This window comes from Myotis daubentonii, chromosome 3, assembly GCF_963259705.1.
Source record: "Myotis daubentonii chromosome 3, mMyoDau2.1, whole genome shotgun sequence".
Taxonomy (NCBI): domain Eukaryota; kingdom Metazoa; phylum Chordata; class Mammalia; order Chiroptera; family Vespertilionidae; genus Myotis; species Myotis daubentonii.
Window position 1 is genome coordinate 3950282 of NC_081842.1, and position 27590 is coordinate 3977871.

Genomic DNA, 27590 nt, shown 5'->3' on the forward strand with positions numbered 1-27590 from the left:
CTTGCTTGCGAAATCAGTTCAGAGGAGAAAGATGAAGCTACAACTAAGGCGCAGCCCTGGGCATGAAGAGGTGTATGTGTGCTAATTTTAGATTTCTTAGGGGAGTAGAAATGACAAGACTTTGTGGTCAGTTGGGTAGAAATGTTGAAAGAAACTGGGGAGTCTAGATTGAACCCCAGGTTTCTGGTTTGGGTAAGCAGGTGGCAGGTAGAGCAATTAACCGATGATATACAGAAAGAGGAAAGAACTTGGTTTCCTTTATTTTTGAGGAAAACGGTAAGTTTGTCTCTCAACTTACTGAATCTGAGAGGCTTGTGGGACATCTAGGTTAAATACAGTAGCAGTTGACAGGTTCTGGAATCATGAGATACAACCCAGGCTTCGAGAGCTTTGAGCGGCTTGAGCATTTGGACATCTCCGCTGTTGTGTAGTATGAGATAACCTAAACTGGTTATAAATAAACACAATTTTTTGAATAGTTAGGAATTTAATGTGTATGAAAAGCATACATTGTACATCAAACCTATGACATCATGGATATTATCAATTAGGCCAAGCGAGACCAATAAAAGAAATAACAAGTAAATAAAAATACATGTGGCATGTGGAAATGGCAAAAATCATGGTGAAGCTATGCAAATGATGGACGTTCAGAAAGTGCTGTGTTAAGCCATGGGTGTGGTGGGTAAGATCACCTTCGGAGAGGGTAAGCGTGAAAAGAAAAGAGAGTTGACATTTGGGTGGCGGGGAATGGAGAAGAAGAGCCCATGGAGACTGAGGAAGCGCAGCCAGAAGAATAGGAGGAGAACCAGAAGATGGTCTCTGGAGTCCAGATGAAGAGATCTGAAAAGGAGGAAGTGGTCAACAGCGTCAAGTAAGTTGTAAGCTGAAAAGTGCTCTTTGGACTTAGCAATTGAGGTAGACCATTTAGTTGGAAGCATCCAAACAGTGGGTTAGAAAAAAGACTCATGTAGTATTAATGTTAATGATAGTTGGTATTTATAGCAGTTACTGTGTGCTAAAGTACTCTCCTAAGCACTTTAAATTTATTAACTGGTTAATCAGGCAGGTAGTAGTGCTGTCTGCATTTGATATGTGAGGAAACTGAAGCACAGAGAGGTCAAGTAACTTGCTCAAGATCACACACTGAGGGAATTGGAGAGCCAGGTTCAAGCCCATGCAGTCTGGTTCCAGAGTCCATGCTCTTAACCACTATGCCATATCGTCTTTCTGGTTAAAACAAAATAGAAAATAAAAATTACACCAATGGTGTAATTACAGTATAGTTGGTGTAGGGTGTGGTATTGGTGAGATCTGCCAGGCTGATATGTCACAGTGGCTCAGTCTGCCAGATGTGAGCCCATTAATTGTATTGTAATCGATGCCATGACATTGTCGTGTGGGCTGTGACAGACAGTTTTGGCTCTTTCTGTATTTACACACACAAAACGTTTGTAAAACAAATGAGTTTAAAAGTGTATATATTTCCCAGGATAGCATAGGTCCCATGTATATGCCACACTTTGGGTGCCAAAATGTCTTTATTTTTTCAAGTCATTGTTCACTTTTGGAGTTAAATGCTAAACTCAGAATATTGTTGACCTAGAATAGGTCAGGGTCCAGACATTATGTATAATCAATCCGTTGTAGAAGGTCACTAATGACCTTCCTGGGAGTGGAAACCCAGTTGTAGGAAACAAAGTAAATGCGAATGGAGGATTTGGATGGGAGAAAAGGAAGAAGAGCCCTGAGGAGGCTGAAGAATGTCTCTGGGAGGAGGCAGGGAGACTTGAGCTATAATGACACTTGGGTGTTCTCAGAGGAGCCAATGGGAGTTAGATTTAAAAACCGGTTAGAAATGGGCAGTGATCTGAGGTGTGACCTTGGGAAGTACAGTTCATTTTAGCTGAGAAGGTAGATAAACTGCAAGGCTAGGGTCCTGAAGGGCTCATCTGCATGGGCCTGGGTGTGGCTGGGATGATAGAATTTGCAGGAGAGGGGAACACTCCCAGCTAGTTGTCCGTGTTCTTAAACATGACAACCAGGAGGTACCTAGCTGGCAATGACAAGGAAACATATATATGGTACAATATAGTGTTTGAGAGGAGAGACTGGAATCAGAGGGCCTAGGTTTGAATCCTTCCTAGCTTGGTGACCTTGAGCACATTACTTACTTCATCTAGAATGTTTCTCATCCGAACAGTGGGGGTGTTGGCAATTGAACTGAGAAGACTTGCTATGAGGATTGAAGGGGTGCATGTGACAAATAGTACACAGAGTTTGCCAGGAAGATTGTTGTTCTTCACCTCTGATATTGTGAGGTCTTTTCATACAGCAAATTGGATGTAATAAGAATGAAAGAAATGATTTGTGTTTCAAGACCTGATAGTGGTTTTGCTTAGGAAAACGGAAAGTTGGTTTGTCTTAGCAATAGTGAGGTAATAGTGGGGAAGCAAAAGGTATAAAAAATGGTGCTGCTGATGATAGGAAAAGAAAGCCATTACTTGGGCTAGAGTTGGAAGTAATGAAATGCTGCATTTTTCAGTGATGTTTAGGTTGTGTAGCTTTTCTTTGAAAGCTTTAAATCTTATTATTGAACTTTCTTCAGGGAAAGAAACCTTAGTTTGAAAAAGAAAGCCCTAATTTCCTTTCCCCATTGAACATGAGGGTTTTTGCCCACCTTTGCAATCAGCAGTGCCGACTGTTGTCGCTGTGAAGTGTTGGAGCAGGATGGTAGCAGCTCTTGAGAGGGAAGGTCTGGTGTGGCTGTGGGGATGAAGAGGTTGATACACTCACCCTGTACCACTCGGCTGTGCACCTTTGCCCAAGACGTAAACACACGGAGGGATGAGCAGGACAGTTGAGCAGCTGAAATGAAATGCTCCCTCAGTGGAGTCAGGATTAGCTCTAGCCAGAAGGTTGAGCATGTAGCAGTGTGTGGATTGTGAAACAGTGATTTTCACAGGATGCAGTAAAAGCGGATGGTGTAAAAGGCAACAGTGGAAAGACGTCTTGTTCATTCAGCAAACACTTACTTGAGGGCTTCCATATGCTGGCACACATAAAGGATGACTAAGATGCCCATAATTACCCTCCATCTGAAGGAGGCGTGTAAACAGATAAATTCAGAGTAGAGGTTGGTGACTTTGAATTTGAGGAAAAGAAGAAATAGATTAAACTGATATTTGAAGAAGGTTGAGGAAGGAATTGCAGAATGAGGACAAGAATCTCTCAGGAGCTCAGTGTTCTTATTGGAGTTATTTCCTTGGGGCATAAGTTCCAGGTGTTTTTCTAAAATGTCCTAGAGGCCAGGCAGACTGCTTCTCCTATCTGAATGACTTAATCACTGACTTGGGTTTGTGTTGTTTCCTTAGGACGCTGTGCCATGGACATTCTGGCCCTGGGAGAGTACACTACAACAGATTATGCCTGGTTAGAAGAGTCCCCTTTTGAGGACGATAGTGTCTTTGCTTCTGAATTTATGCCCAATGATTATGTTCGTGTGACTCAACTCTTCTGTGATGGGGTGGTAAGTAGATTAGTTAACTTTTTGTTTTTAATATTACGTCTTCTTAAAGGATTTTACTGTAAGGTTTTTAAAAATCGAGTGGAATGGAAATCATATAACATGATTTCAGGTGTACAACATGATTTGATATATGTGAAATCACCTAGTTAACATCCATCAACACATATAGTTAAAATTGTTTTCTTGTGATGAGAATTTTTGAGATTTACCTCTTAAAGATTTTTGATTTAGAGCTATCTGAGTATAGGTGTTTTGTGCTACGTGAGTTTTTACGGAGAGCTACACATGCTTTAGAAGAGGTGATTTCAGAAGGGAAAGTAACGCAGCGCCTCAGCAGCAAGAAGGTGCAGTGCCAGAGCATGAGTGATGGAAGGTGTTTCTGCCTGAGTTTAAAGAGAGAGCTCTCAGGGAAACACCGGGAAAAGGCCTGGCGACGCGTTGGTTGAAGATGCTGCATTCAAAGTATATAAATAAATGTGCACTTTTTTAGTTCAGTGCTAATAATCTTTACATTAAAAATCAAGAACCATGCTTTTGAATCTTATCAGATATAAATCAAATGTGGGTTTTTGTGTGTGTTTGTGTGTTTTTTTGTTTGTTTTTTTTAGGGTAGGCAGTATAAAGATTATGCCGAAAGTGAGAGAAACTTAGGTGAGTACACTGGTATTTTAACTAATTTGTTAAAAGACTATCACATGAAGTTCATCCTTTTACATTAATATAACAGACTTACATAGCTCTTAAAAAATTATTCTTTTTTTTTAAAGTAACAATTTGCTCAAGAGCTTTTCTTTCTTTATTTTTATATGTTTTTCATATAAAAATAGAGAGGAAGGAAGAGGGAGAGAGAGATAGAAACATCAATGATGAGAGAGAATCATTGATTGGCTGCCTTCTGCACACCCCCTCCTGGGGACCGAGCCCACAACCCAGGCATGTGCCTTTGACTGGAATCAAACCCAGGACCCTTCAGTCCTCAGGCTGATGCTCTATCCACTGAGCCAAACCAGCTAGGGCTAAAAATTTATTCTTACTAGTCTTTTTCATTAGAAACAAAACCTTTTTTAAAATAGAGTTTTAGCTCTCTTGAATATTCTTAATATCTAACAGGTTGAAATATTTTATCCATTCATTTCTTACTTTCCCATAATCTGTTTTTGCTTTTTTCTATTAACACTGTTGATTGATTCCAAAATGAGGCACAAAGTATTAATTTAAACAATTTTTAAATTAAGAATTCGACATCTGCAATATGTGGTGTACTAAACCAGTTTCTATCCTGCGAGATTACTGTGATGCCATTAAAATACACATCTTCTGGCCACTTCTGTTTCAACATCAACACAGTTCCATAATATCACGGCTGTACCCCTGTGTGGAGGCCACGTAAGTTACTACATTATTCATTTCGTATAAACAGTGGTAAACACATTGGCCAATATTGAGGAATGCCAACCAAGTACAGTGGAAGGCTATGTCTCACGCTTGTATACTATTCAGTTGTATTCTTGTTTAGTAGAGTGGAAAAAGTTAGTACTTGGGATTTGGATATGAATGAATAATCATGATAATATATGTAATGAATGAAATTCTGAAGAGCATTAGATGCTAAATTTGAAACTGAGTAAGGAAAATTATATGATTTTTTAATAAATATCAGCATTGTATACAAGAAAAGGTATAATATTTTATCCACTTAAACTTATTGTTACTTAGAGCGAAGGAACAGAACTTAAAGGACTGACATGCAGTTAAATGTAAACTTTAATACACAAGAACCTAATTTTTAAAAAATAAATTTTTCTTTAAGCAGTTCTCATACTTCTGAGATAAGTTTGAAGGAATTGCAACATCTTGAGTTGATGGAAGATATTGTGGATTTGGCGAAGAAAGTTATGGTAAGTGGTGGAATATGGCTTTGTCCTTCTCTATTTAAAGATTATGAGTATATGGTGTCGGGCTGTGTGACTAATTTATAATGGTTAGGAGGTTTCGGTTCTGATTAACCTGAGATGGTGCTGCCGTCCATGAGTCTGTGGTATATATTTGAGAAATCAGGCAGGTGGCTGTTTTTGTGGTTCTGACAGGACATGTTGAGAACCAGGACAGCTCTCTGTTACTAAGGATAGAAATTGGAATTTGTCACAAATGAAAGTTTACTCTTGATTCACAGAAACTGTTGTCCCAGGTTCTGAAAGTGAGGGGTTCCGTTTTCTGACTTAAAATCACACCACTGCCACCACCACCGCCGCAAATATTTTTCCATTTGGGTAATCTTATGTCATATTTGAGCAGGTGTCCTTGTACTGCACTGAGGGGTTTCTTTTCATTGAGAGCCATTTGATAATTTTTCTTATTTCAGTTGATTATGGAGCCAACTGGTTTTTTTTTTTGTTTTGTTTTTTTAAATATATATTTTATTGATTTTGTACAGAGAGGAAGGGAGAGGGATAGAGCGTTAGAAACATCGATGAGAGAGAAACATCGATCAGCTGCCTCCTGCACACCCCCTACTGGGGATGTGCCCGCAACCAAGGTACATGCCCTTGACCGGAATCGAACCTGGGACCTTTCAGTCCGCAGGCCGACGCTCTATCCACTGAGCCAAACCGGTTACGGCGCAACTGGGTTTTTTAAAAACTTCTTTATTGTTGAAAGTATTAACCAAGAGTTTTTCTTGGTATTATTCTCATTGCAAACTTAAATTTAGAAAGGGCATTTGATGTTTATTTTCTGTTGCTAATCCTTTGCAGTAACTTATATCGGCCAATGTATTCTTATAAAAAAATACAGGTATAATTAACTTTAAAATTCATATATCTAGAAGTGACACTAAGTCTTTTTATCATTAGAACCCAATGTGGGACTATTTCTGAATTCTTGTTTTAGGATCCTTTAGCGGTAAATTGAGCATGAAAGTGCTTGTGGAAAGTGGACTACTATGTATTCCTAAAATGTAGGATTTTGTTGTTCATTGGAAAATTCATGTGTAATTGACTGAATAAAGATGAAAAATGTGTTTTATGTTCTTTTTTTGCAGAACGATTCCTTCTTTATTGGAGGCTTACTGAGAATTGGTTATAAAATAGAAAATGTAAGTGTTAAACACAGGAACCCAACACAGCCACTGTGAGTCAGTGCAGTTGCCTTGCTGCTTGTTGCCCACGTCTGGGTCTACATAGTCAACGCTTTATGAGTAGTGTGTGGTGGTTTTGATTTCTATGTTTTGCTTAAGCGCTCTCCTTATTCTAGGTGATTTACATAATTTTCATCTCCCCCCAAATTATGCCTAGTATAATTTTGAACCTCTTTTACAAGTTGATTCTTTTTTCTCTTTTATATTATTTACCTGGCATATATTCTCCCAAATGAAATTATTAGGTCCCTGGTATGAACATGTTTTGCTATATCATACTAGATAATCGTCACATGCAATGGTAAACCAATTTTTAGTGCTATTGGTAACATAAACTTCTACACGTTTCCCTTAAGCCTAGCATTTGCACCGATAACTCCACTATTTAATTTCTGAAGTCATTTCAGACACTACAAGTACAAATGAAAGTTCTGTGAAGATCATTGCACTGAGTGCTCATTTGCCCAGCTACACCCTCTTGTTTATCTCCTATTCTTCTATTTGCCACAGACCATTTAAAAACCATAATCCCTTTGGTGAACCTTAATCTATATCTTTAAACTTGAGACAAGGATGGAAGTCCTAATTTAGATGAGATCTGAGATGCCTGGTTCATCTCATATTATTAAACTCTTCTGCTACCCAGGGCCATCTCGGGCTGGGCAGTAGGCCTCATCTGTCAGGTCTCTAATCATTGCAGAAGCATCTTGAGCTCTGCGGGTGGCCCAAGGTGGTCTGAAATGTAACATACACCAGTCCAGGGTGTCTGTTAACTTGTATGTTGGGGTCCAGCTATTCTAGTTCTGTGCTAGAGTAATGAAAATATGAGGTTACAAGTTTTATATTAAGAATCTGAAATACTATATAACATAAATGTATAATGCCACATGTGAATTTAGAATTAATACCGAAATCACATTCTACATCCCTCTTTTTGAAACAGAATATATTGGCAATGGAAGAAGCTTTGAATTGGGTGAAATACACAGGCGATGTAACAATTCTATCTAAATTAGGAGAAGTTGACAATTGTTGGCCTATGTTAAGTATTTTCTTTACTGAATGTAAGTATAAATGCTTTAGATTGTTATTTGACTCAGTTTTTAAAGATATTAGTTGGGAAAATGGAATGTGTAGTTATTTATCTTAGGATTAAAAAAAATGTTTTTTTCTGAGTAAGGGAAAAGCTGGCATAAAAGAACTTTAACCTTGTAGTTAGTTTCATTCTGTATTTCCTGTCTTAATGATTTCTATGACATATTTCATTGAATTTTTTAAAAATATGTTTTTATTGATTTTAGAGAGGAAGGGAGAGGGATAGAAACATTGATGAGAGAGACATCGATTGGCTGCCTCCTGCATGCCCCCTACTGGCTATTGAGCCCACAACCCAGGCATGTGCCCTGACCAGAATCAAACTGGTGACCTCTTGGTTCATGGGTCAGTGCTCAAACACTGATACTTTAAAAATTTTTTGCCAAGTAGATGTCATAAGTTATCTATATAATACTCAAGTTATCCTATATAATAAAGAGCTAATATGCTAATTAGACCAGATGGCAGAATGACCCTCCAGAATGACCTTCCAGAACAACTAGTGGGTGGGGCCGCTAGGCAGCCAGTGCTGCAAGGGCCGAGCCCCTTGCATGAATTTCGTGCATCAGGCCTCTAGTCCTCCTATGTAATAAAAGCCTAATATGCTAAGTGTCTGGTTGTCCAGTCCTCCATTCAACCAATCAAAGCATAATATGCTAATGATATGTTAAGGCCGCACAATCACTTGCTGTGACATGCACTTACCACCAGGGGGCAGACGCTCCAACTGGTAGGTTAGCTTGCTGCTGGGGTCTGGTTGATTGGGACTGAGTGAGACAGGCCATACACGCCCTAGAACCCTCCCACAGTCCCTCCCCAGCTAGCCAACCTCCTGCATCCCTCCCTGGCCTCAATTGTGTACTGGTAGGGCCCCTCGGCCTGACCTGTGCCCTCCCACAGTCTGGGCTGAGGAACACCCCCTTCCCCCCGAGTGTATAAATTTTGTGCACTGGGGCTCTAGTTATATATAATACCCAAAGAGACCACAACGGGGCCTCATATACTAGGTGTACCGGTTAATAATATAGATTTTAATCAAAGAAAACACGGTAATTTCAAGAGAAACATCAAAAGTGCTTTATTCAAAGTAATGTCCATCGCTAGCTACACATTTCCCCCATCTTTCAGATAATTTGTGGATTTCGTCCCAATAGAACTTTTCTTGTTTTGAGGCAAACCATTCAGAGACCCAATTTTCCACTTCTTTGTACATTTTGAAGTGCTGCTCAGAAAGTGCATGTGCCATTGATAGGAACAAGTGGTCATCTGAAGGAGCAAGGTCTGGTGAATACCGTGGGTGGGTTAATACTTCCCAGGCAAGATCTTTTAATGTGTCTTTAACTGGTTTTGAAGTGTGTGATGGTGCGTTATCATGAAGCAAAATTACTTTGCCATGTCTTCTGGCACATTCTGGTTGTTTCAGGATCAAAGCATGGTTCAAATTGATTATTTGTTGTCAGTAGTGATCAGTATTAACGGTTTCACCTGGTTTTAGAAGCTCATAATACACCACACCTTCCTGATCCCACCAAACACAGAGCACTGTCTTCTTTCCGAAGCAGTTTGGCCTGGCAGTCGATGTTGATGGTTGACCTGGATCAACCCATGATTTTGTGCATTTGGGATTCTCAAAATAAATCCACTTTTCATCGCCAGTCACAATTCGATGCAAAAAAGACTTTCTTTCGTGCCGTTGAAGCAACATTTTACTGATGACTTTCGGTTTTCCATTTGTCTTTCCTTCAGTTGATGTGGCACCCATTTTCCTTTCTTTAAAATCTTTCCCATTGCTTGTAAATGATTGGAAATTGTGTGCTGAACAACGTTTAATGTTTCTGCAAGTTGTTTTTAAGTTTGACACCCATCTTTATCCAATAATGCTTGTCATTGTTGGTCTTCAAATGTTTTCGGTTGACCCAGACGTTCTTTGTCTTTCACATCGAAATCATCACTTTATTTTTTAAAGATAAATCTTTATTGTTCAGATTATTACAGTTGTTCCTCTTCCCCCCCCCCCAAAGCTCCCTACCCCCCGGTTTCTACCCCACCCCATGCCCTTAACCGCCCCCCCCATGTCCTCATCCATAGGTACAAGATTTTTGTCCAATCTCTTCCCACACCCCCACACTCCCTTCCCCCTGAGAATTGTCAGTCCACTCCCTTTCTATGCCCCTGATACTGTTATATTCACCAGTTCATCAGATTTTTTATTCTCTTGATTTTTAGATTCACTTGTTGGTAGATGTGTATTTGTTGTTCATAATTTGTATCTTTACCTTTTTCTTCTTCTTCCTCTTCTTAAAAAATACCCTTCAGCATTTCATATAATACTGGTTTGGTGGTGATGAAGCCCTTTAGCTTTTTCTTGTCTGTCAAGCTCTTTGTCTGACCTTCAATTCTAAATGTTAGCTTGGCTGGATAAAGTAATCTTGGTTGTAGGTTCTTGCTATTCATCACTTTGAATATTTCTTGTCACTCTCTTCTGGCCTACATAGTTTCTTTTGAGAAATCAGCTGACAGTCATATGGGTACTCCCTTGTAGGTAACTGTTTTTCTCTTGCTGCTTTTGAGATTCTCTCTTTGTCTTTTGCCCTTGGCATTTTATTTTTTTTCTTTTTGTTTTTTATTAAATCTTTATTGTTCAGATTATTACAGTTGTTCCTCTTTTTTTCCCCCCATAGCTCCCCTCCACCCGGTTCCCACCCCACCCTCTGCCCTTAACCCCACCCCCCACTGTCCTCATCCATAGGTGCACGATTTTTGTCCAGTCTCTTCCCACATCCCCTGCACCCCTTTCCCCCCCCAAGAATAGTCAGTCCACTCCCTTTCTATGCCCCTGATTCTATTATAATCACCAGTTTATTCTGTTCATCAGATTATTTATTCACTTGATTTTTAGATTCACTTGTTGATTGTATCTTTACCTTTTTCTTCTTCTTCCTCTTCGTAAAGGATACCTTTCAGCATTTCATATAATACTGGTTTGGTGGTGATGAACTCCTTTAGCTTTTCCTTATCTGTGAAGCTCTTTATCTGACCTTCAATTCTGAATGATAGCTTTGCTGGATAAAGTAATCTTGGTTGTAGGTTCTTGGCATTCATCACTTTGAATATTTCTTGCCACTCCCTACTGGCCTGCAAAGTTTCTGTTGAGAAATCCGCTGACAGTCGTATGGGTACTCCCTTGTAGGTAACTGACTGTCTTTCTCTTGCTGCTTTTAGGATTCTCTCTTTGTCTTTTGCTCTTGGCATTTTAATTATGATGTGTCTTGGTGTGGTCCTCTGAGGATTCCTTTTGTTTGGGGTTCTCTGCGCTTCCTGGACTTGTAAGTCTATTTCTTTCACCAGGTAGGGGAAGTTTTCTGTCATTATTTCTTCAAATAGGTTTTCAATATCTTGCTCTCTCTTCTTCTGACACCCCTATAATTCGGATGTTGGTAAGCTTGAAGCTGTCCCAGAGGCTCCTTACACTATCTTCGAATTTCTGGATTCTTTTCTCATTTTGCTTTTCCGGTTGGGTGTTTTTTGCTTCTTCGTATTTCAAATCTTTGACTTGATTCTTGCAATCCTCTTGCTGTTGGAACTCTGCATAATATCCTTTATTTCAGTCAGTGTATGCTTAATTTCTATTTGGTCCTTTTTCATAACCTCGAGGGTCTCACCAGGCATTTTGAGGGTCTCACTACATTTATTGGTGGTCTCACCAGTCTTTTTGAGGGTCTTACTAAATTTATCGGCGGTTTCTAGAAAGCTCTTGAAAAACCTTAAAAGTGTGGTTTTGAACTCTATATCCAGTCGTTTGCTTTCCTCCATTTCTTTCATTTGTGACATGTTTCTTTGTCTCCGCATTTTGGCTGCTTCCCTGTGTTGGTAGAGTGGCTTTGTGTGCTAGGTGTCCTATAGGACCCAGTGGCTCAGCCTCCCCAATTACCTGAGCTGGACACTCTTGGTACACCCCTTTGGTGGGCTTTGTGCACAATCTTGTTGTAGTTAAGCCTTGATTGTTGTAGTTATCACTGGGAGGAATTGACTTCCAGGCCAATTGGCTGTGAGAATCAGCTGTGTCTACGGTGGGAGAACTTCTGTGCTGAGGACACCCTTATGAGGCAAGACTTGCTTCAGTGGAGCTTTGGTGCTCACTGAGTCTGCCCTCTGAGTGGGTCCCTTACGGATCTGAGGAGTTGTAATTGGATGGTCCCACTCTGACCACTGGGTACACTGGCTCTTGGATCTAAGGAGGTGCTAATTTAGCCTCTTCCTGAGGCTACCCAGCAAGAGCTACTAGGAGATCTGCAGATTCCCCTTCCTTGTTTGGGATTTGGAGGTACCCAAATGAGGCCCAGCTGTGAAGCAATGCAATCTGCTGTGGGGCCTTGGGCCTTCTCTTGGAAGTTCTGGGTCTGTCTGGCCCAGCTGCAATTTGTTAGGTAATTTTCAGATTGCAAAGGGCCAGGGCATTCATATGCAAAAACCTCTGCCACAGCTTGGGTGGGGCGGGGTTTCAGGGAATCAACAGGGCAGAGCAAGCAGCTATGGCTGATCCTCAGCCCTGCCCTAAGGGGCCCCGTGTCTCAGTGTCCCGGTAATCGCTGCAAGCACCTTTGAGAGAAAGCCGCCCTTGAGTTCCAAGTTCTGCCCGCTGCCAGACAGCCCAGTTTCTCCCCATGTAAGTCTAGGTCCCCAGAGACTCACCCGGAACTGGAGTTCAGAGCAGTCGAGGGCTTGTGACTCCCTCCCAATTAAAAAAGACATCCGCGTCCTCAGTTGCCAGCCCTTGCCGCATGTGCCTCTGTACCTCTGTACTTCCACACCTCCTCTGAGTCTCAGTGTGCTTTTCTCTTTCCTTCTAGTTGTAGAATTTCCACTCAGTCAACCTTCCTGTGGTTCTGGATGATGTCTGTTTTGTCTTTTAGTTGTATTTTTGAATTTGTTGTGGGAGGCAGCAATTTCCGGTGTTTACCTATGCTGCCATCTTGGTTTCTCCCTGCCCTTGGCATTTTAATAATGATGTGTCTTGGTGTGGTCCTCTGTGGATTCCTTTTGTTTTGGGTTCTTTGCGCTTCCTGGACTTGTAAGTCTATTTCTTTCACCAGGTAGGGGAAGTTTTCTGTCATTATTTCTTCAAATAGGTTTTCAATATCTTGCTCCCTCTCTTCTGGCATCCCTATAATTCGGATGTTGGTACGCTTGAAGTTGTCCCAGAGACTCCTTATACTACCTTCATATTTTTGGATTCTTTTTTCTTTTTGCTTTTCCGGTTGGGTTTTTTGCTTCTTCATATTTCAAATCTTTGACTTGATTCTTGGGACCCTCTAGTCTGCTGTTGGATCTCTGTATAATAATCTTTATTTCAGTCAGTGCATGCTTAATTTTTGATTGGTCCTTTTTTGAGGGTCTCACTATATTTCTCGGAGGTTTCTAGAAGATTCTTGAGTTACCTTATAACTGTGCTTTTGAACTCTATATCCAGTCGTTTGCTTTCCTCCATTTCTTTCATTTGTGACATGTTTCTTTGTCTCCGCATTTTGGCTGCTTCCCTGTGTTGATAGAGTGGCTTTGTGTGCTAGGTGTCCTATAGGACCCAGTGGCTCAGCCTCCCCAATTACCTGAGGTGGACACTCTTGGTGCACCCCTTTGTGGGCTGTGTGCACAGTCTTGTTGTCGTTAAGCCTTGATTGTTGTTAGTATCACTAGGAGGAATTGACTCCAGGCCAATTGCTGTGTCTACAATGGGAGAACTGCTGTGTTGGAGACACTCTAATGGAGCAGGACTTGCTTCAGTGTGGCTTTGGTGCTCACTGAGTCTGCACCCTGAGTGTGTCTCTTATGGATGTGAAGAGTTTTAATCTGGATGGTCTCACACTGACCACTGGGTACATTGGTTCTTGGATCTCCAAGTAGGTGCAAAGTCAGCCACTGCCTGAGACCACCCAGCAGGAGGTACTGAGAAATCTGCAGATTCCTCCTCTTGGTTTGCGGTTTGGAAGTGCCCAGATGAGGCCCAGCTGTGGAGCAATGTAGGCTGCTGTTGCAGGGTCTTAGGCCTTTTGGAAGCTTTGTAGTTCTTGGGCCCAGCTACAGTTTGTTAGGTTTTAGGTTGCAAAATGACAGGCCATTCATATGCAAAAGTCGCTGCACACAGCTTGGGTGGGGTTGTAAATTGGGTGGGGCGGGGTCTCAGGGAATCACCAGGGAGGAGCAAACAACTGTGGCTGCCAGTCAGCCCTTCCCCAGAGAGGTCTTGGGGTCTGTGTCCTGTGGCCCCGTGCAGGAACAATGATCACTGCAAGCACCTCTGAGAGAAAGCCGCCCTCGCGTTCCAGCCCGATGCCAGACAGTCCAGTTTCTCCCCATATGTATCTGGGTTCCCAGTGTCTCTCCGGGAACTGGAGTTCAGAGCAATCGGGAGCTTGTATCTCCCTCCCATTTGAGAAAAACAGCAGCGCACCCAGTTGCCAGCCCGTTTCAGGCGTGCCTCCGTACTTCTGCACTTCTGCACCTCCTACCAGTCTCAGTGTGCTTTTTTCTTTCCTTCTAGTTGTATAACTTCCACTCAACCAGCTTTCCTGTGGTTCTGGATGATATTTGTTTTGTCTTTTAGTTGGAGTTTTGATGTGGCAGAAAGTACAGGTGCTTACCTATGCCACCATCTTGGTTGTCTCGAAATCATCACTTTTAAAGTGTTTAAACTAGCGTTCACAAGTATCTTGAGTTGGAGCATGTTCACCATAAGCTTTCCGAAGTATATGATAACTTTTTCTTCAAAATAAAGTAATAAATTAAAACTTCCCTCAAATGCTCTTCTTTTGGCACGAAATTTTCAAGTGTAAAAATATCTATGATGTTTATACCTTCAGGAAATTTGACATATGAAGTTTTGAAGCTTGCTGTCAATACAACAAAATAGCATTCACATCAAATTGCATATAAACATACGTGTAGCTCGATCTAGTGAAAAAAAATCCGCATTATTAACTGGTACACCTAGTATTCTCACTGGTAAGAGAAATAAGTAAGAGCTAAGATTATAATTTTCATTTCCCTGATGAATCTGTTGTTATGTATAATGAAACTGCTTTATATTTATTTTTTACTTTGTGGAATACTTTTCTCTAAAACATTTGAATGTTTTTATAGCACAGTTATAGGAATATTACAACAAGGAATATTTGGCTCTTCAGTAGATGATAATAAGAATTTGCCATCTCCAGTTAGGACAAATTTTGTACTGTTGATGTAAATGTTAGAGAAGATTAAGCTTAAACATGGGGACGGGTCTTCTGATAGGTTTAGCAGGCACTGGGTTGTATTAAGGTGGGTCTGTCTGTTCTGGAGGCCTTTAGTTATTGTCTAGATTTTATGGTAGAAGAGGGCCAGTATCACATATTGGGCACCCGTGTTGGCTCACTTTTGACTCTTTGTCTCTGTTCTCTCTTCTTTAAAATATCTCTGAAGGTAGCTGTTGTTATTCCTATTTTAGAAATGATCAAACTAAGACTTTGAGAGGTTAAGTGGTATTTCTGTAGTCTAGTAAGTAGTGGAACCTAGATGAGAAGTCGGGTCTCTTAAATCTTAAAGCCCAGGTTTTCATTCTGTAATCTCAGTCTGTCCCTTAGTGTTACTTTACTTCATTTGGTGATTTACCCAAATCCTTTCCTGAGTCTTACATTTTAGGTACTCTTTTTGCCATTGAAATGAATGTTTGTCTAGAGGTGTAACTACATTTTTGTTGCAATAAAATTATTACCAACTTAAAAAAATCTTTTTATAGAACAGCTTAAAATACAGAAAATGAAGCCTGGTAAACTTTTAATGTAAATTTTGGTTATTACAGCATTTTAATTATTTTATTAAATTTATATAAGAATAGTCTTTCAAATAAAGTCTAATTTTAACCCTTCATTCAGGAGAGTCAAATGTTGAATTAAGATACTTAAAACTTTTAATTTGTTATATTAATTTAGAAAGTAGTTTTACAGGATTTTCTCATTTTTATTGAAATTGTGCCAGGTATATTACAGGTGCTCAGATATATTTGTTGAATTGACTTAAGTGTCTATGCAGCCCATTTGGAATATGTTATGATGAAGCATTTGTTGTAATTACAGTTAGAACAGATATAATAATAAACAAGTATTTTCTTAATGCTAGAAATGTAATTGATTAAATTCATAGCATTAATGAATCTAATGTTATTTTTTAAAAATATACTATTTGATACATGTAAAAGATTATAACGAGTATGTTATTTAGAAGTATAATATAATGAACTTTATGGATTCACCTAATCTAAGAATTAGAACATTAATACCATTTTTAAAAAATAAATGTTCTCTTCTCTCCTAAAAATAAAAAATAGACAAGTATCACATAACTAAAGTTGTAACAGAAAACTGCAATATACTTGATGAATTTAAAAGACAAACTTGTGCGGAGTGTATACAGGTGAGAATAAATATTTACTTGTAAGTATATTTTAAGATTTGCTTGTTAGAACTTTTATTAACACTCAGAGAAAGTTCAGTAGAACTGCTACTTGATACTATAAAAATCAATAACATGTTTGAGGGAAATTTTAATAAATTTTGATTAGAATATTTTTTTGGAAGAGGAAAATAGCGTCTTGAGAATTTTCTAATGTTAGAGGTTTTTAAAAGAGTTAATAAAAATTAAAATTTGATTTTTTTTAAATTAAAAGTTTTAATTAGTTGAGTAAATACGATTTTCTTTGGCAACAGTATTGAGATGTAATTCACATGCCATATAGAATTACTCATAAGAAAGATGATTTTAACCAAATTTTTTAAAAAAGGACTTAAAAAATATTTAACGTTCTAGTTAATTCTCTAAAGTCATTGGTGTGATCCAGTTTATTTTAGTGAATTTATTTTGAAAATTTGAGTGTTTAAAGTAAGTTTTAGTTATATCTGGAGCATCTTTGATATTCTTTTGATTTCATTTTTCCTGACTTTGTTGCCTCTTTTTCTGGCAGTTAATACAATCAGCATTGCCTATATGTGTTATTGAATTACATATTGTTTTGTAAGCACCCAGGTTTAGTGAACACTATCACATTTTCTAGCCTAAAATTAAAGCTCTACCTCGCAGCAGGCTTACTAAGTATATGTAAATGTGGGCCTGCAAGCTTGTTAGCAGTTACCTCTGATGTGATGGTTTTGTTCACTTTTTGGTTTCCTTTAACAAAGTTAGCAATAAGTCCTTAGAGACAGGTTTCTTTAAATATACATACCAAAATATTGAATGTTGCATTATCATTTTCTATGTAAATGACCCCCCCGGGTTATTTCTGATAGCAAAGATAGATAGGTAAGGGGGTTCTTAATTGTGTTTTGCAATTAACTCATGGATTTTCTTTCACGTTGGTTTCTCAGCAAGGAGAACTAATGAAAATGAAAGGAAATGAAGAGTTTTCCAAAGAAAGATTTGATCTAGCTATTATCTATTACAGCAGAGCCATTGAATATAGGTAAGAGTTAAACAGAACAATGAAATCCTTTTTATGTGGCAGATCAACTTAGAATGCTAGTCAGGGGAAATAAAAGATGAGGAGTTGGAGACTGTCTTCAGCTTGCTATGCGGAATAGAGGTTCTCAGTCAGAGGCCCTGGGAGCAGTAGAGGTGGTCTGAGTGTATGAACTTCATCAGATAGTATCACTCAGGCAAAATTGTGAATTCCGTTCTGCCCACCTCCGTTTTCTTTCAAGCTGTCTAAACAGACTCATGTTCTTCCTTATTTTCATTTTGCTTTCAACTAATTTCTCTCAATTTATTAACTGGTCACAAAGGGTTACTTACTAGTTCTTAAGACGTCACCCAGTTAAGGATTTTTGCTTTCTAAGAGGGAACTTTTAAAGGATAATAGTTGGGATTATTGAGAATGCATGCGTTCCCTTCACCTCGTCTTCCCTTTGCTCAGCTGCTAGAATTTGGTAGCATTTTTGTAAGTGTGCCTCCCTTGGCATCTTAGCTGGTCCCCCTAATATTGTAGCAGCGTTGGGGGAATGCGCTGTAGACAGCTACTCTCTTACCTTGCCCGTCTCCACGGGAACGAGCGGATCAGGGTAGCGTGGCACACCCGAGAGGCTGCTGCTTAGTTCTGAGGAGGCGGAGGAGAGGGAAGAAGTTCCACCACGTATAGTCAGAGAAGACTGAAGAGGGCAGAATTTGAAGTGACGCTCTTAAATTACTGTTAATTTACAGACTTCTTTTGAGTTCTTTGTCAGTGTGTGCAGTCCTAACTTAGATACGTAATTCTATCCTGCACAGTTACAGCACACTTGTAGCCTAGCTTGTTAATGTGTCTCTTGTGATCCTCACAACAGCTGTATGAGGTAGGCCGGAAAAGTGGGAGTCTTTATTTTGAATACAGGGAAGTTGAGGAGGATTTGAGCAGTTACTCAGGTAGAAAGTGAAGGAACCAGGACTTAGCCAGTTAGGACTTCAAACCCTATATTCTTTCTGCTCTGCCACACAGACGTAAAGGTTTTGAAAATTTTTTCATGCCTTAGGTTTTCTGTATGATTTTTGTTAGTTTCATATGTAATTTCCTTAACTGACCAAACATTATTTCTTTTAAAGTCCTGAAAACTACCATCTTTATGGTAACCGAGCTCTTTGTTTTCTTCGCACGGGACAGTTCAGGTAAGTTGGTTAGGGTTCCCTGATTATTATGCTACACACCCATTTCTGTTTTGCAGGCATGCAAGAAAATCTTTCAGTAGTTCTTTGGCAGAAATAGTGAAATGGTTCAAAGAGGGCTCTGTAAGCGATCTATATAACAACCACAGTGACAGCGGTCATTCTGATTGAGTGGATAACATGTTATACATTATTTTAAGTACTTTACTTACGTTACTTATTTCTCACAACACTCTAAATAGGTACGTAATGTTTTTCTCCACATTTACATTTGGACAAACTCAGACTATTAGTAAGTAGTGATGCCAAGATTTAAACACGGATCTTCTCTGATGATATAAAAGTCTGTGTTTATAACACTTACATTAAATTACATCCTTTTGCTCTATTAATTAATCTGTAAAGTTCTGGAAGAAGTTGTGCTTGTTTCCTCCATCCTGGTATAGCATAATTTAGTAAATGTTCTTCATAAGTGAAAAGGAAAAGAAATATAATGGCTTAACTATGAGAGTGAAATATAGTGAATTTTTAGTTCCTAATGTCAAACTTAGCTTTTAATTATTGAGAAAGATTGTTGACACTATGCTATGATTTTGTTGTTCCTCAGTTTAAAAACCTTAGGCCATAAATTATAAGCATTACTCTTGAGCAGGGTAAGCGGTTCCATTTAATTCTGTCCTGTCTTACAGTAAAGGTTTAGGTGATCTTCAAAAATACAGTCACTCAGCCCAGCCGGTGTGCTCATTGGTTTGATTCCTAGTCAGGGTACCTGCCCAGGTGATGGGCTTGATCCCCACTAGGGGTTGTGCAGAAGGCAGCCAATCAATGATTCTCTCATCATTGATGTTCTTATATCTCCCTCCCTTTCCTTTCCTCTCTGAAATAAATTTAAAAAAATATTTTAAAAAATGAATACATCCATTCAGTAGAAGAATACAAAAACAAAGCATACTGAAGAAGCAGGTTAGAGCCTAGGATCCTCATAATAAAGTGGCATAGGCAGGAGGTCCTGCTTATTATTTGTGTCTGACCTTTCAACAGAAAGGTCAAAATAAAAAGAAAATTTGACAAGTGACATAATTCTCTCTGTCCATGAAGTAAGAGGGCACCAGTTGCTTAGGTGAAACAGTGTTTTTCTGGAGTTTGTGGCTTACAGGTGCTATGAGTTGAGCGATGAGCAGAGGAGAACCTCAGCAATATTCTGTTCATCGGAAGAGCTCCTGGAAAGTGCTGTCTGGGGTTTCCTAGTTTCTGTTACTTTTTCTCAAGAAAGCAGAGTCAGTGTCAGTTGTTTCTCAGTGAAAGCCCTTATGTTGGGATGTGGGAGGGCGGGAGTGGGGAAGAAGTATATTCCAAGTTTGTAGCTTTAAAAATAACATATTTTTCTTTTATCATGAACAGAAAACATTCTCATGGTAGAAAATTTGGAAAATACAAGAGTTTAAAAAGAAGAAAATAAAAATCACCAGTAATCCAACCACCTTGGAGAATATCGCTGTATTATGTTATGAGGCTTTTAGATGGCTTAAGCCGTGGATAAGCCGAGGCTGTCTAGACTAGAGGAATGGATGGGCTTGGCACAGTCTTCCATCACTACCACTGTCCTCAACTGTTCTGACAAGGAATGAGCTGCAAATGTCATTAGATTATTGCCTCTGGCTAGGTCCAGAATTGCAGATATCCTATGCTGTTTGAAGGTGAATCTAAATGTTTTCAACATGAATAGGTTAGCAACATGGCTGGCCGCCTGTGAAAATGGAGGTGCCTGATCTGAAACATTGAGTGGGTGGAAGGTCATTCACTCTGCATGGGAGAGCTGTGGGTGCTGAGAGGCAGACCAGGGGATTCTGCCCTCTTCCTGAGTGTTAGATGCTAGACACTCAGGGAGGATTCTCCTAAGACTCGGCTGCAAAGGAGGTGCCTCAGAGTACACATACAGAAGCCAGGTAGCCTGTGAGGTCAAGGTCAAGAGCAGGGTTGTGCATCTGTCCTGTGCTCCTTCCTGGTAGTCTAGCTTGAGGGTCAGCACCATTGAGGTTTTCACTGGAAGCAGGTCAGCAGCAGTTTCTTAATCACCAATATGCATCGGATGCCTCTTTAATGGCAGACTGGTTTTGCTGGTGTTCCCCACCTCGCACATTCTTTATGCGACTGGCTTTATAAAGTAGGCATGATGTTTTCTGAATCCATAGTACATATAACTCCTGATCAAGAGAGTAGATGATGTGGCTTCAGAAAAGAACATGTTGCCAGAAGTGCCATTGACATAGTACACCTGTCCTTTATCTGAGTTACCGAGGTTGAGATGTTTTGAAGCTCTCGCGTGTTGGGGTTGGTAGATCTGTCGTGGGAATTTGGCTGAGCAGCTCCAGGAACAGATGGGGTGAAGCATCCCCCCTTGGGCACTGTTCTGAGCACTTTACACACGTTAACTCACAACCCCTCATGCCTGTGAGAGGTGGGTGCTGCTGTCTTTGTAGATGAGGGGCCTAGGGAGGTTGAGCAAAGTGTCCTGGGACACTAGGGGGATATGATGGAGCCAGAGTTTGAACCCAGGCAGCCTGGATGTAGAGTCTCTAGTAATCGCCACAGAGAGGTGGTGATAGAACCAGATGGCAAGGTGGAAGGTGGGGGAAAAAATTAAATAAGTGGTCCAAATGGTCAGTGACTACGACCATCCTTACAGGACATGCAGGCTAAAAACTACGAGTCTTTTTTTCCATATCTGTCAGATTGGCAAAAGTGTAAAAAACTCATTATACCAAGTGTTTGAGAGGATGTGCAATGAAGGGAACTTGCGTACCCGCTGGAGAAAGTGTAAATCGGTGCCACCATGTTGGAGAGCAGGTTGGCAAGCTGAAGAACGTGCGCCCTCTGCAGCCCCCACCAAACTCGCAGCCGTGTACCCAAGAAGAGATGTGCAAGGCTTCATTATAGCATTGTTTGTAAATGTAAAGAATGGGAGCAGCCTAAATGTCCGTCAGCAGGAATGGATAAATCAGTAATGGTATATGGTATATTCATACAATGGAAACCTATGCAATTGGTAAAATGAATACAATGCTGAGTGAAAATGCAAGTTGCAGAAATGATTTTAATGGCCTCATACTGTTTATATGTTTAAAAACATGCAAAATGATATGCATCTCCATAATTATTATGTGTTAAAAATGTTTTAAAATGCATGGGCACTTTTAAACCAGGGGAGCGGCTGTCTGGTGGGAGGAAGGGAGGAAGCGAGGGAGGGAACAAGGTTGGAGATGGGAGAGCGGTACCCGGGATGTCCACTGTGACAGGCTTCTGCCGAAAGATCTGAAGCAAACTCGGCAAAACGTTAAGATCTTGCTCAGCTGGTATGTGGCGTGCATTATGTTAATGTCATTTACTTTTATGTGTACTTGAAATATTTGCTAAAAAGCAATACAGTGCAATTAAAAATGTACATATTAAGATGAAAAAGAAAAACAAAAACAGTGATCACTGAACATCAAGGATGAAACAAGTGAAAAATAACCTTGAAAGGAGAAAAATGTAAGGAAGACCACGGGCAGGGAACCCGAGGTGAGGGAAGTGAGGGAAGTGCATTCAGAAAGGGTCAACATGGCCGAGGCCGTGGTGGTTTTAAATGCCAGTCCCACAGTGTGTAAACAGACCAGCACTTTGGGAGCCAGGCAGAACCCTTATCACACCTCCAGGTCTGTGGCGGTTGCAGGAGGTTGTACGTGGGAATGTGGGGAATGTGCTCCCTCTTGTCACAGCTTGTCCCTGCCAAGTCCTGTAGCCAGAGGGATGTGTGCCGTGTGTCCCAGAACCCGTGGCTTGGATGACGTGTCCTTTTATTCTAGTCTCCTGGAAGTTCACATTTCAAATACAATTTGGTAGTTAAAGGGCATTTTAGAATGGTAGTTGTAACTGAAGTCATTTGAAATTTTCAGTTTAGTTACCCATCATATAACATAAGTCTATTAATTAGAACCCAGCTTGTGAAATAGTGGGCAGATAGGGTTTAAATGACAGCTCTCTCATCTGAATTTCTCTGAGGCCAGAGGTATAAATCAACTCAATTGTATGTTCTGAGATTTTTTTTCTTTTTTGGTAAGAGAACATTTATTTGGTAAATCACAGAAGTAGAAGAATTAATTCCTAGAAGAAATGGGCTTAGAAAACAAGTAGCCCTGGTTGGTTTGGCTCAGTGGATAGAGCATCGGCCTACGGACTGAAGGGTCCGGGCTTCGGTTTCAGTCAAGGGCACATACCTCGGTTGTAGGCTTCTCCCCCACCCTGGTTGGGGCGTGTGTGGGAGGCAACCAATCATTGTGTCTCTCTCACATCAATGTTTCTCTCCCTTCCACTCTCTCTAAAAATCAATAGGAAAATATCCTTTGATGAGGATTTATATAAATATATATAAGTATATTTATATATATATATATAAAAGATATATATATAAAAGAAAAGTTATAGAGTTAAAGGAAGGGCCCTTGGAGCTTGGGAGTGAGGAAGCTAATGGTTAAGTGCCTGGGGGGGTGGAGGAGAGAGAAGAGTAAAGGAGAGGGAGAACACCTGGTCTGAGATTTTAAAAAATCCTGGTGTGTGGGAGGAGCTTAGTGCCGGTGTTGGTTTGTCAACTTATTTCTCTTACCTGTGTGGTCTCTTTATTTTCACTTACTAGCTGCCGAATTTGCTTTTGAAGAAAACAGTTGTTTTCTCAGTCTTCCTTGGAGTGCACCCACTTATAAAAAGCAGTTACGGATGCAGGTTGGGAAAAGTTAAGAATACAAAAGAATAAACTGAAAACTTTTGCCCAACTCAGACCCTTGCCCTGATTCCTCTCTGTAGATCCTTGTGTGTTTCTTTCATGTTTTATACAAGCACTTACTAAGTTGAATCCAATGAAGTTGCCATATTTATAAGTCAATATAGGTGGTTTCGTTTGGTTCAGGGTAAAGTATGTATATGTGTGTTTTTTTTTTAAAAAAAACATAGCATACTATGTACCCTGTGTACATCTTGCCGCTTTATACAGCACTTCAGTCTTGGAGCTTGTTCTATGTTGGAGTACACAAAGGTCTACTCTTGTTCTTATTCATGGCTGCATAGTCCTTCACTCAATGCATCACATATGTTTTAGTTTGTATTAAAATACAGATTTCTTCCAGTTTTAAAAAATTACATATAGCTCTATAATGATTATCCTTTTACAAAAGTTCTACATGCAGGTGCAAGTATATCTGTAGGATAAATTCCTGATAAATTTCTTCTACTTGAATGAAACAGCATCGATAATTTTAATTCCAGACACTAACTTTTGATTTAAAAAATGTTTATTTGGCCGATGGTATTACTCACTGTATATGTGGCAGTGACCGACCATTGTTACATCTGAGTCCTGCTTTTGTTGCATTGTAAGAGCTAGAACCTTGGCGAGTATGCTTATTATCTATATACAGTGGGGCCTTGACTTACGAGTTTAATTCGTTCTGTGACGGAACTCGTAACTCAAATTACTCGTATGTCAAATCAAAAAGTGAAGGAGTGAGATACGTGATGCTGAGCTGATGTGGTGTTCACTGTGACGTTCGCTGCGCCAACTAGCGGTGGGGTATCTAAAGCTGGCTTGTAACCCAAATTTCAGCTCACAACTCAAAGCAAAAAACCGGCCGAGAGACGCCTCCTATCTCGAAAAACTCGTTAATCGGGACACTTGTAAGTCAAGGCCCCACTGTATATAAAAGCCTAAGTGACCTTTACTACCAGAGGACTGGCCGGTAGCTATGATGCTCACTGACCACAGGGGGCAGATGCTCAACGCAGGAGCTTCCTCCTGGTGTCAGTGTTCCCTCCCCCCGGCCAGCTGGCCCCAATTGGCCCTGATCACCAGCCAGGCCAAGGGACCCCACCCATGCACGAATTTGTGCACTGCCTCTAGTAATAAATATTAACTATAATGTAGTAAACATTCAACAGATGTTACTGGGTTCAGTTTATAAATAGATCAGAAATGAACAAAAACAGACATTCTCCCTAGGTTCTAGACCAGCGGTCGCCAGCCAATAGTTCGTGGACCACTGGTGGTCCGTGAGGTCCGAAAGGTTGGCGACTGCTGTTCTAGACAGTGGGCCGGCAGTGTGAAGGCCTGTGGTGGAAGGGACATGTTGCATTCATGGAATTCATAGTGTGCCCACTGGCCTCAATACAGGGAAGGGGGAGAGAGGTGGCCTTGTAGGCTACGTTAAAGCTGTCAGCCTTTAAAAGAAGAGAGAAGGACTGAACTGAGAGGAGTTGCATGATTAGTACCTTAAAGAGGCCAGTCTGGCTGCAGTGGGCGAGTGCGTGGAGGGGATGCAGCGTGATGTGGATTAGGAGGCTGCTGCGATGTTCCAGGTGAGAGGTGGTGGCTCGGAGAGGGGAAGGTCAGTGGGAATGCAGAAGCGGGAGGATTTGAAATATTTTGGAGATAAAATCAACTTGCTTATAATTAGGTGTTTGGAAGTATTCTGAGATTCTGCTTCAGCAGCTTCATGGGTTATAGGCCCACCCCCTGACACTGGGGTCACTGGAAGAGAGAAATTTGACTTCACTCTGGAACATACTGAGTTGAAGTGCCCTTGAAGGATCCAAATTGGAATGTCGTACCGACAATCAGATACATGGGTCTCTACTCAAAAGGAGCGGTTAGGAGAGAAGTGTTGGGATAGTTAACCCCGGGGGCTGGTGGATGTGGGTGAGATGGTTCACGGAAGTGGTTCTCAGCATAGACTGCACATTGGAATCTCTTGAGTGTTGAAGAAATAACCCCTCCCCCAGATTCGCTTTAATTAATTGGGTGTTGGGCTTCTAGAAGCCCCCCAGGTAGTACTGTGTGCAGCCAAGACAGAGACCCACTCCTGGAGAGCATGAGCTGAGATTAGGAGAGGGGCTAGGACTGAGCCTGGAGGCACACAAGCAGAGACCAGTTAGGGGAGGATGAACCTGCTGCCAGAGAGGTGGCAGGGAATCTCTGTGCTTTCAAGGAGGTAAGTGTGGCCAGCAGTGCCTGTTGCTGCTGAGAATTTGGATTTAGGAATGTGGACGTGGTTTAGTGACCGGAGTGGGAGGTGGTAGTTGGAAGCTTGGAGCAGAAGCTGGGTTAGAGCAGATTGAAAAATGAGAGGGAGGAATTGGAGACAGCATAGGCGGCTGTTGGAGGTATTTGGGGAGAGGCAGTGAGGAGCAGAAAAGGTGTGCCCTTGTATTAGGATGTTTTGGCTAAAAATAACAGAAAACTCTGACTCAACTGGTTTAAATGGTGAAGAAAACTTACCTTATGCAGAGTTCCAGAAGAAGGAGTTTCAACAGTGTCATCAAAGACCGAGGCTTTTCCCAGCTTACTGTGTGACCTGGACCTCCGGCTGGCATCGCAGGGTGTCAGATGCCACTGTAATTCAGACATCAAACCAGATAGTACAGTCTCCAGCAGAAGGATAACTTCGATGTAGTCTTCAAAAAAAATACACATACTGAGAAGTGTACAATTCCTAAGTGTGTAGATTGAATTTGCAGAAACCAAACAACCATAACTAGTGCCCAGATCACCACCTCAATACCCAGAAGCCCCTTTGCTCCTAGTCACTACCCACCTCCTCCTCCAGGATAACTGCTATTCTGACTTCCAGCACCATTGGTTATTTTTGCTTGTTTTTGTGCAATATAAACAATCATAGTACGTATATAATATGTGCTCTTTTATGTTTGGCTTTCAACATTGTTTTTGAGATCCATATTGTTGCATGTAAAGTTGTAAAGTGTTCATCTATTGCATGAATATACCACATTTTATCCATTCTGTTGTTGATGGGCATTTGGGTCTTATAGGTGGTGTCATTGTGAACATATGTACTCATTTCTGTTGAGTGTATAATTAGGGCAGGGTATCCTTATATTTAGCTTTAGTACAAAATTTCCAATGTGGTTGTGTGATTTTACACTCCTACCAGCAGCATATGAGAGTTTCAATTCCATGTCTTCACTAATACTTACTATTTTGTGTCATTTCATTTGGACATTCTGGTGGGTGTGTAATGATCTAGTGCTGTGATTTTAGTTTGCATTTCCTTAAGTTGATTAATGATATTTAAGTTGAGCATCTTTCCATTTGCTTATTGACTATTTGGATTTTCTCTTTTGTGAAATGCCTGTGTGGATTTTGAGTTGAATGTCTTATTAGTAGTTTATTTTTTTAAAATTTTGGATATGAGTCATTGTCAGATATTTAAATTACAAATATTTTCTCTCTGGCTTGCCTTTTTACTCTTGTTTTCACAAACAGAGGTTACTAGTTTTAATATAGTAAGTTAGCCAGTTGTTTCCTTTATGGTAAGCATTTTTGTATTTTGTTTTTAATCTCTGCCAGCACACATGTCACCAGAATGTTCTGTTTCTAACAAAATCTCGACTGTTTAACTTTGGAATTTAGATTTATAGTCCATCCGCAGGTGGTTTCTGTATGTAGTGTGAGATGGGGTTCATATGTGAATGTCCCGTTGACACAACACCGTTTCTTAAGAGCACCTTTTCTCCATGTCTTGTGATGTTACCTTTGTCATATAGATCAGGTGACTATGTAGGTAAGGGTCTGTTTCTGATTTCTATATCCCATTCTGTTGATCAGTGCATCTATCTTTAGATAGCATTTTCTTTAAAAAAAAATAATGTATATAGCCTTTTAGTGGGTATTGTTATGTGGTAATATGTTACCTTGTTTTTTCCTTGTAATCTCTTTTTAAGAGTGATGATTTCCCTCAGGTCTCATTGGCCAACACTGAGTCACATGACTACCCCTAAGCCAATCAGTGGAAAGGAGAGCAGCTGTTGCCATGATTTGCTTTAACTAATTAGGACTTGCCTCTGAATCTTCTTTTTTTTTTCAAGGTCACCAAAAATGTTGGTTGCCTCAAAGAAAAAAAAATTGGGAGAAAGAGATACATCTCTGAATCTTGTAGTAGTGAGTTAGACCCTCTCAACAGAAGTGTAGTCAGGTAGAGGAGGGGATAGCAGTTGGGTAGGCTACCAACAGTGTTTTCTTATGGCTTAAGGCATATTTATTTTTATGTATTTGTTTTTTAAAGATGAGAGAGATCTGACCATATTAAAAGGTGATGGGAGGTTGTATAACAAGGTGAATGTACTGAA

The 27590-nt window shown here is 40.3% G+C and overlaps 1 protein-coding gene across 10 annotated transcripts in view; it reads left to right on the forward strand.

The window, feature by feature from the left end:
* TTC3 (tetratricopeptide repeat domain 3) overlaps positions 1-27590 on the forward strand; it is a 103980-nt gene that overhangs the window by 8635 nt on the left and 67755 nt on the right. For 2 of the 10 annotated variants that reach the window (XM_059686425.1, XM_059686426.1), the window contains exons 2-10: positions 3375-3529; positions 4138-4180; positions 4765-4915; positions 5340-5427; positions 6570-6623; positions 7609-7729; positions 16120-16205; positions 17153-17247; positions 18360-18422. The exons of 2 other annotated variants lie outside the window; for them this stretch is intronic. In XM_059686425.1, coding sequence (XP_059542408.1) covers positions 3386-3529; positions 4138-4180; positions 4765-4915; positions 5340-5427; positions 6570-6623; positions 7609-7729; positions 16120-16205; positions 17153-17247; positions 18360-18422 — 845 coding nt within the window. In that variant the 5' untranslated portion in view covers positions 3375-3385. Of the gene's footprint in view, positions 1-736; positions 875-3374; positions 3530-4137; positions 4181-4764; positions 4916-5339; positions 5428-6569; positions 6624-7608; positions 7730-16119; positions 16206-17152; positions 17248-18354; positions 18423-19820; positions 20117-27590 lie in introns of those variants that run through there. 6 more of the 10 variants (XM_059686432.1, XM_059686434.1, XM_059686428.1 and 3 more) reach the window with 5 other exon arrangements.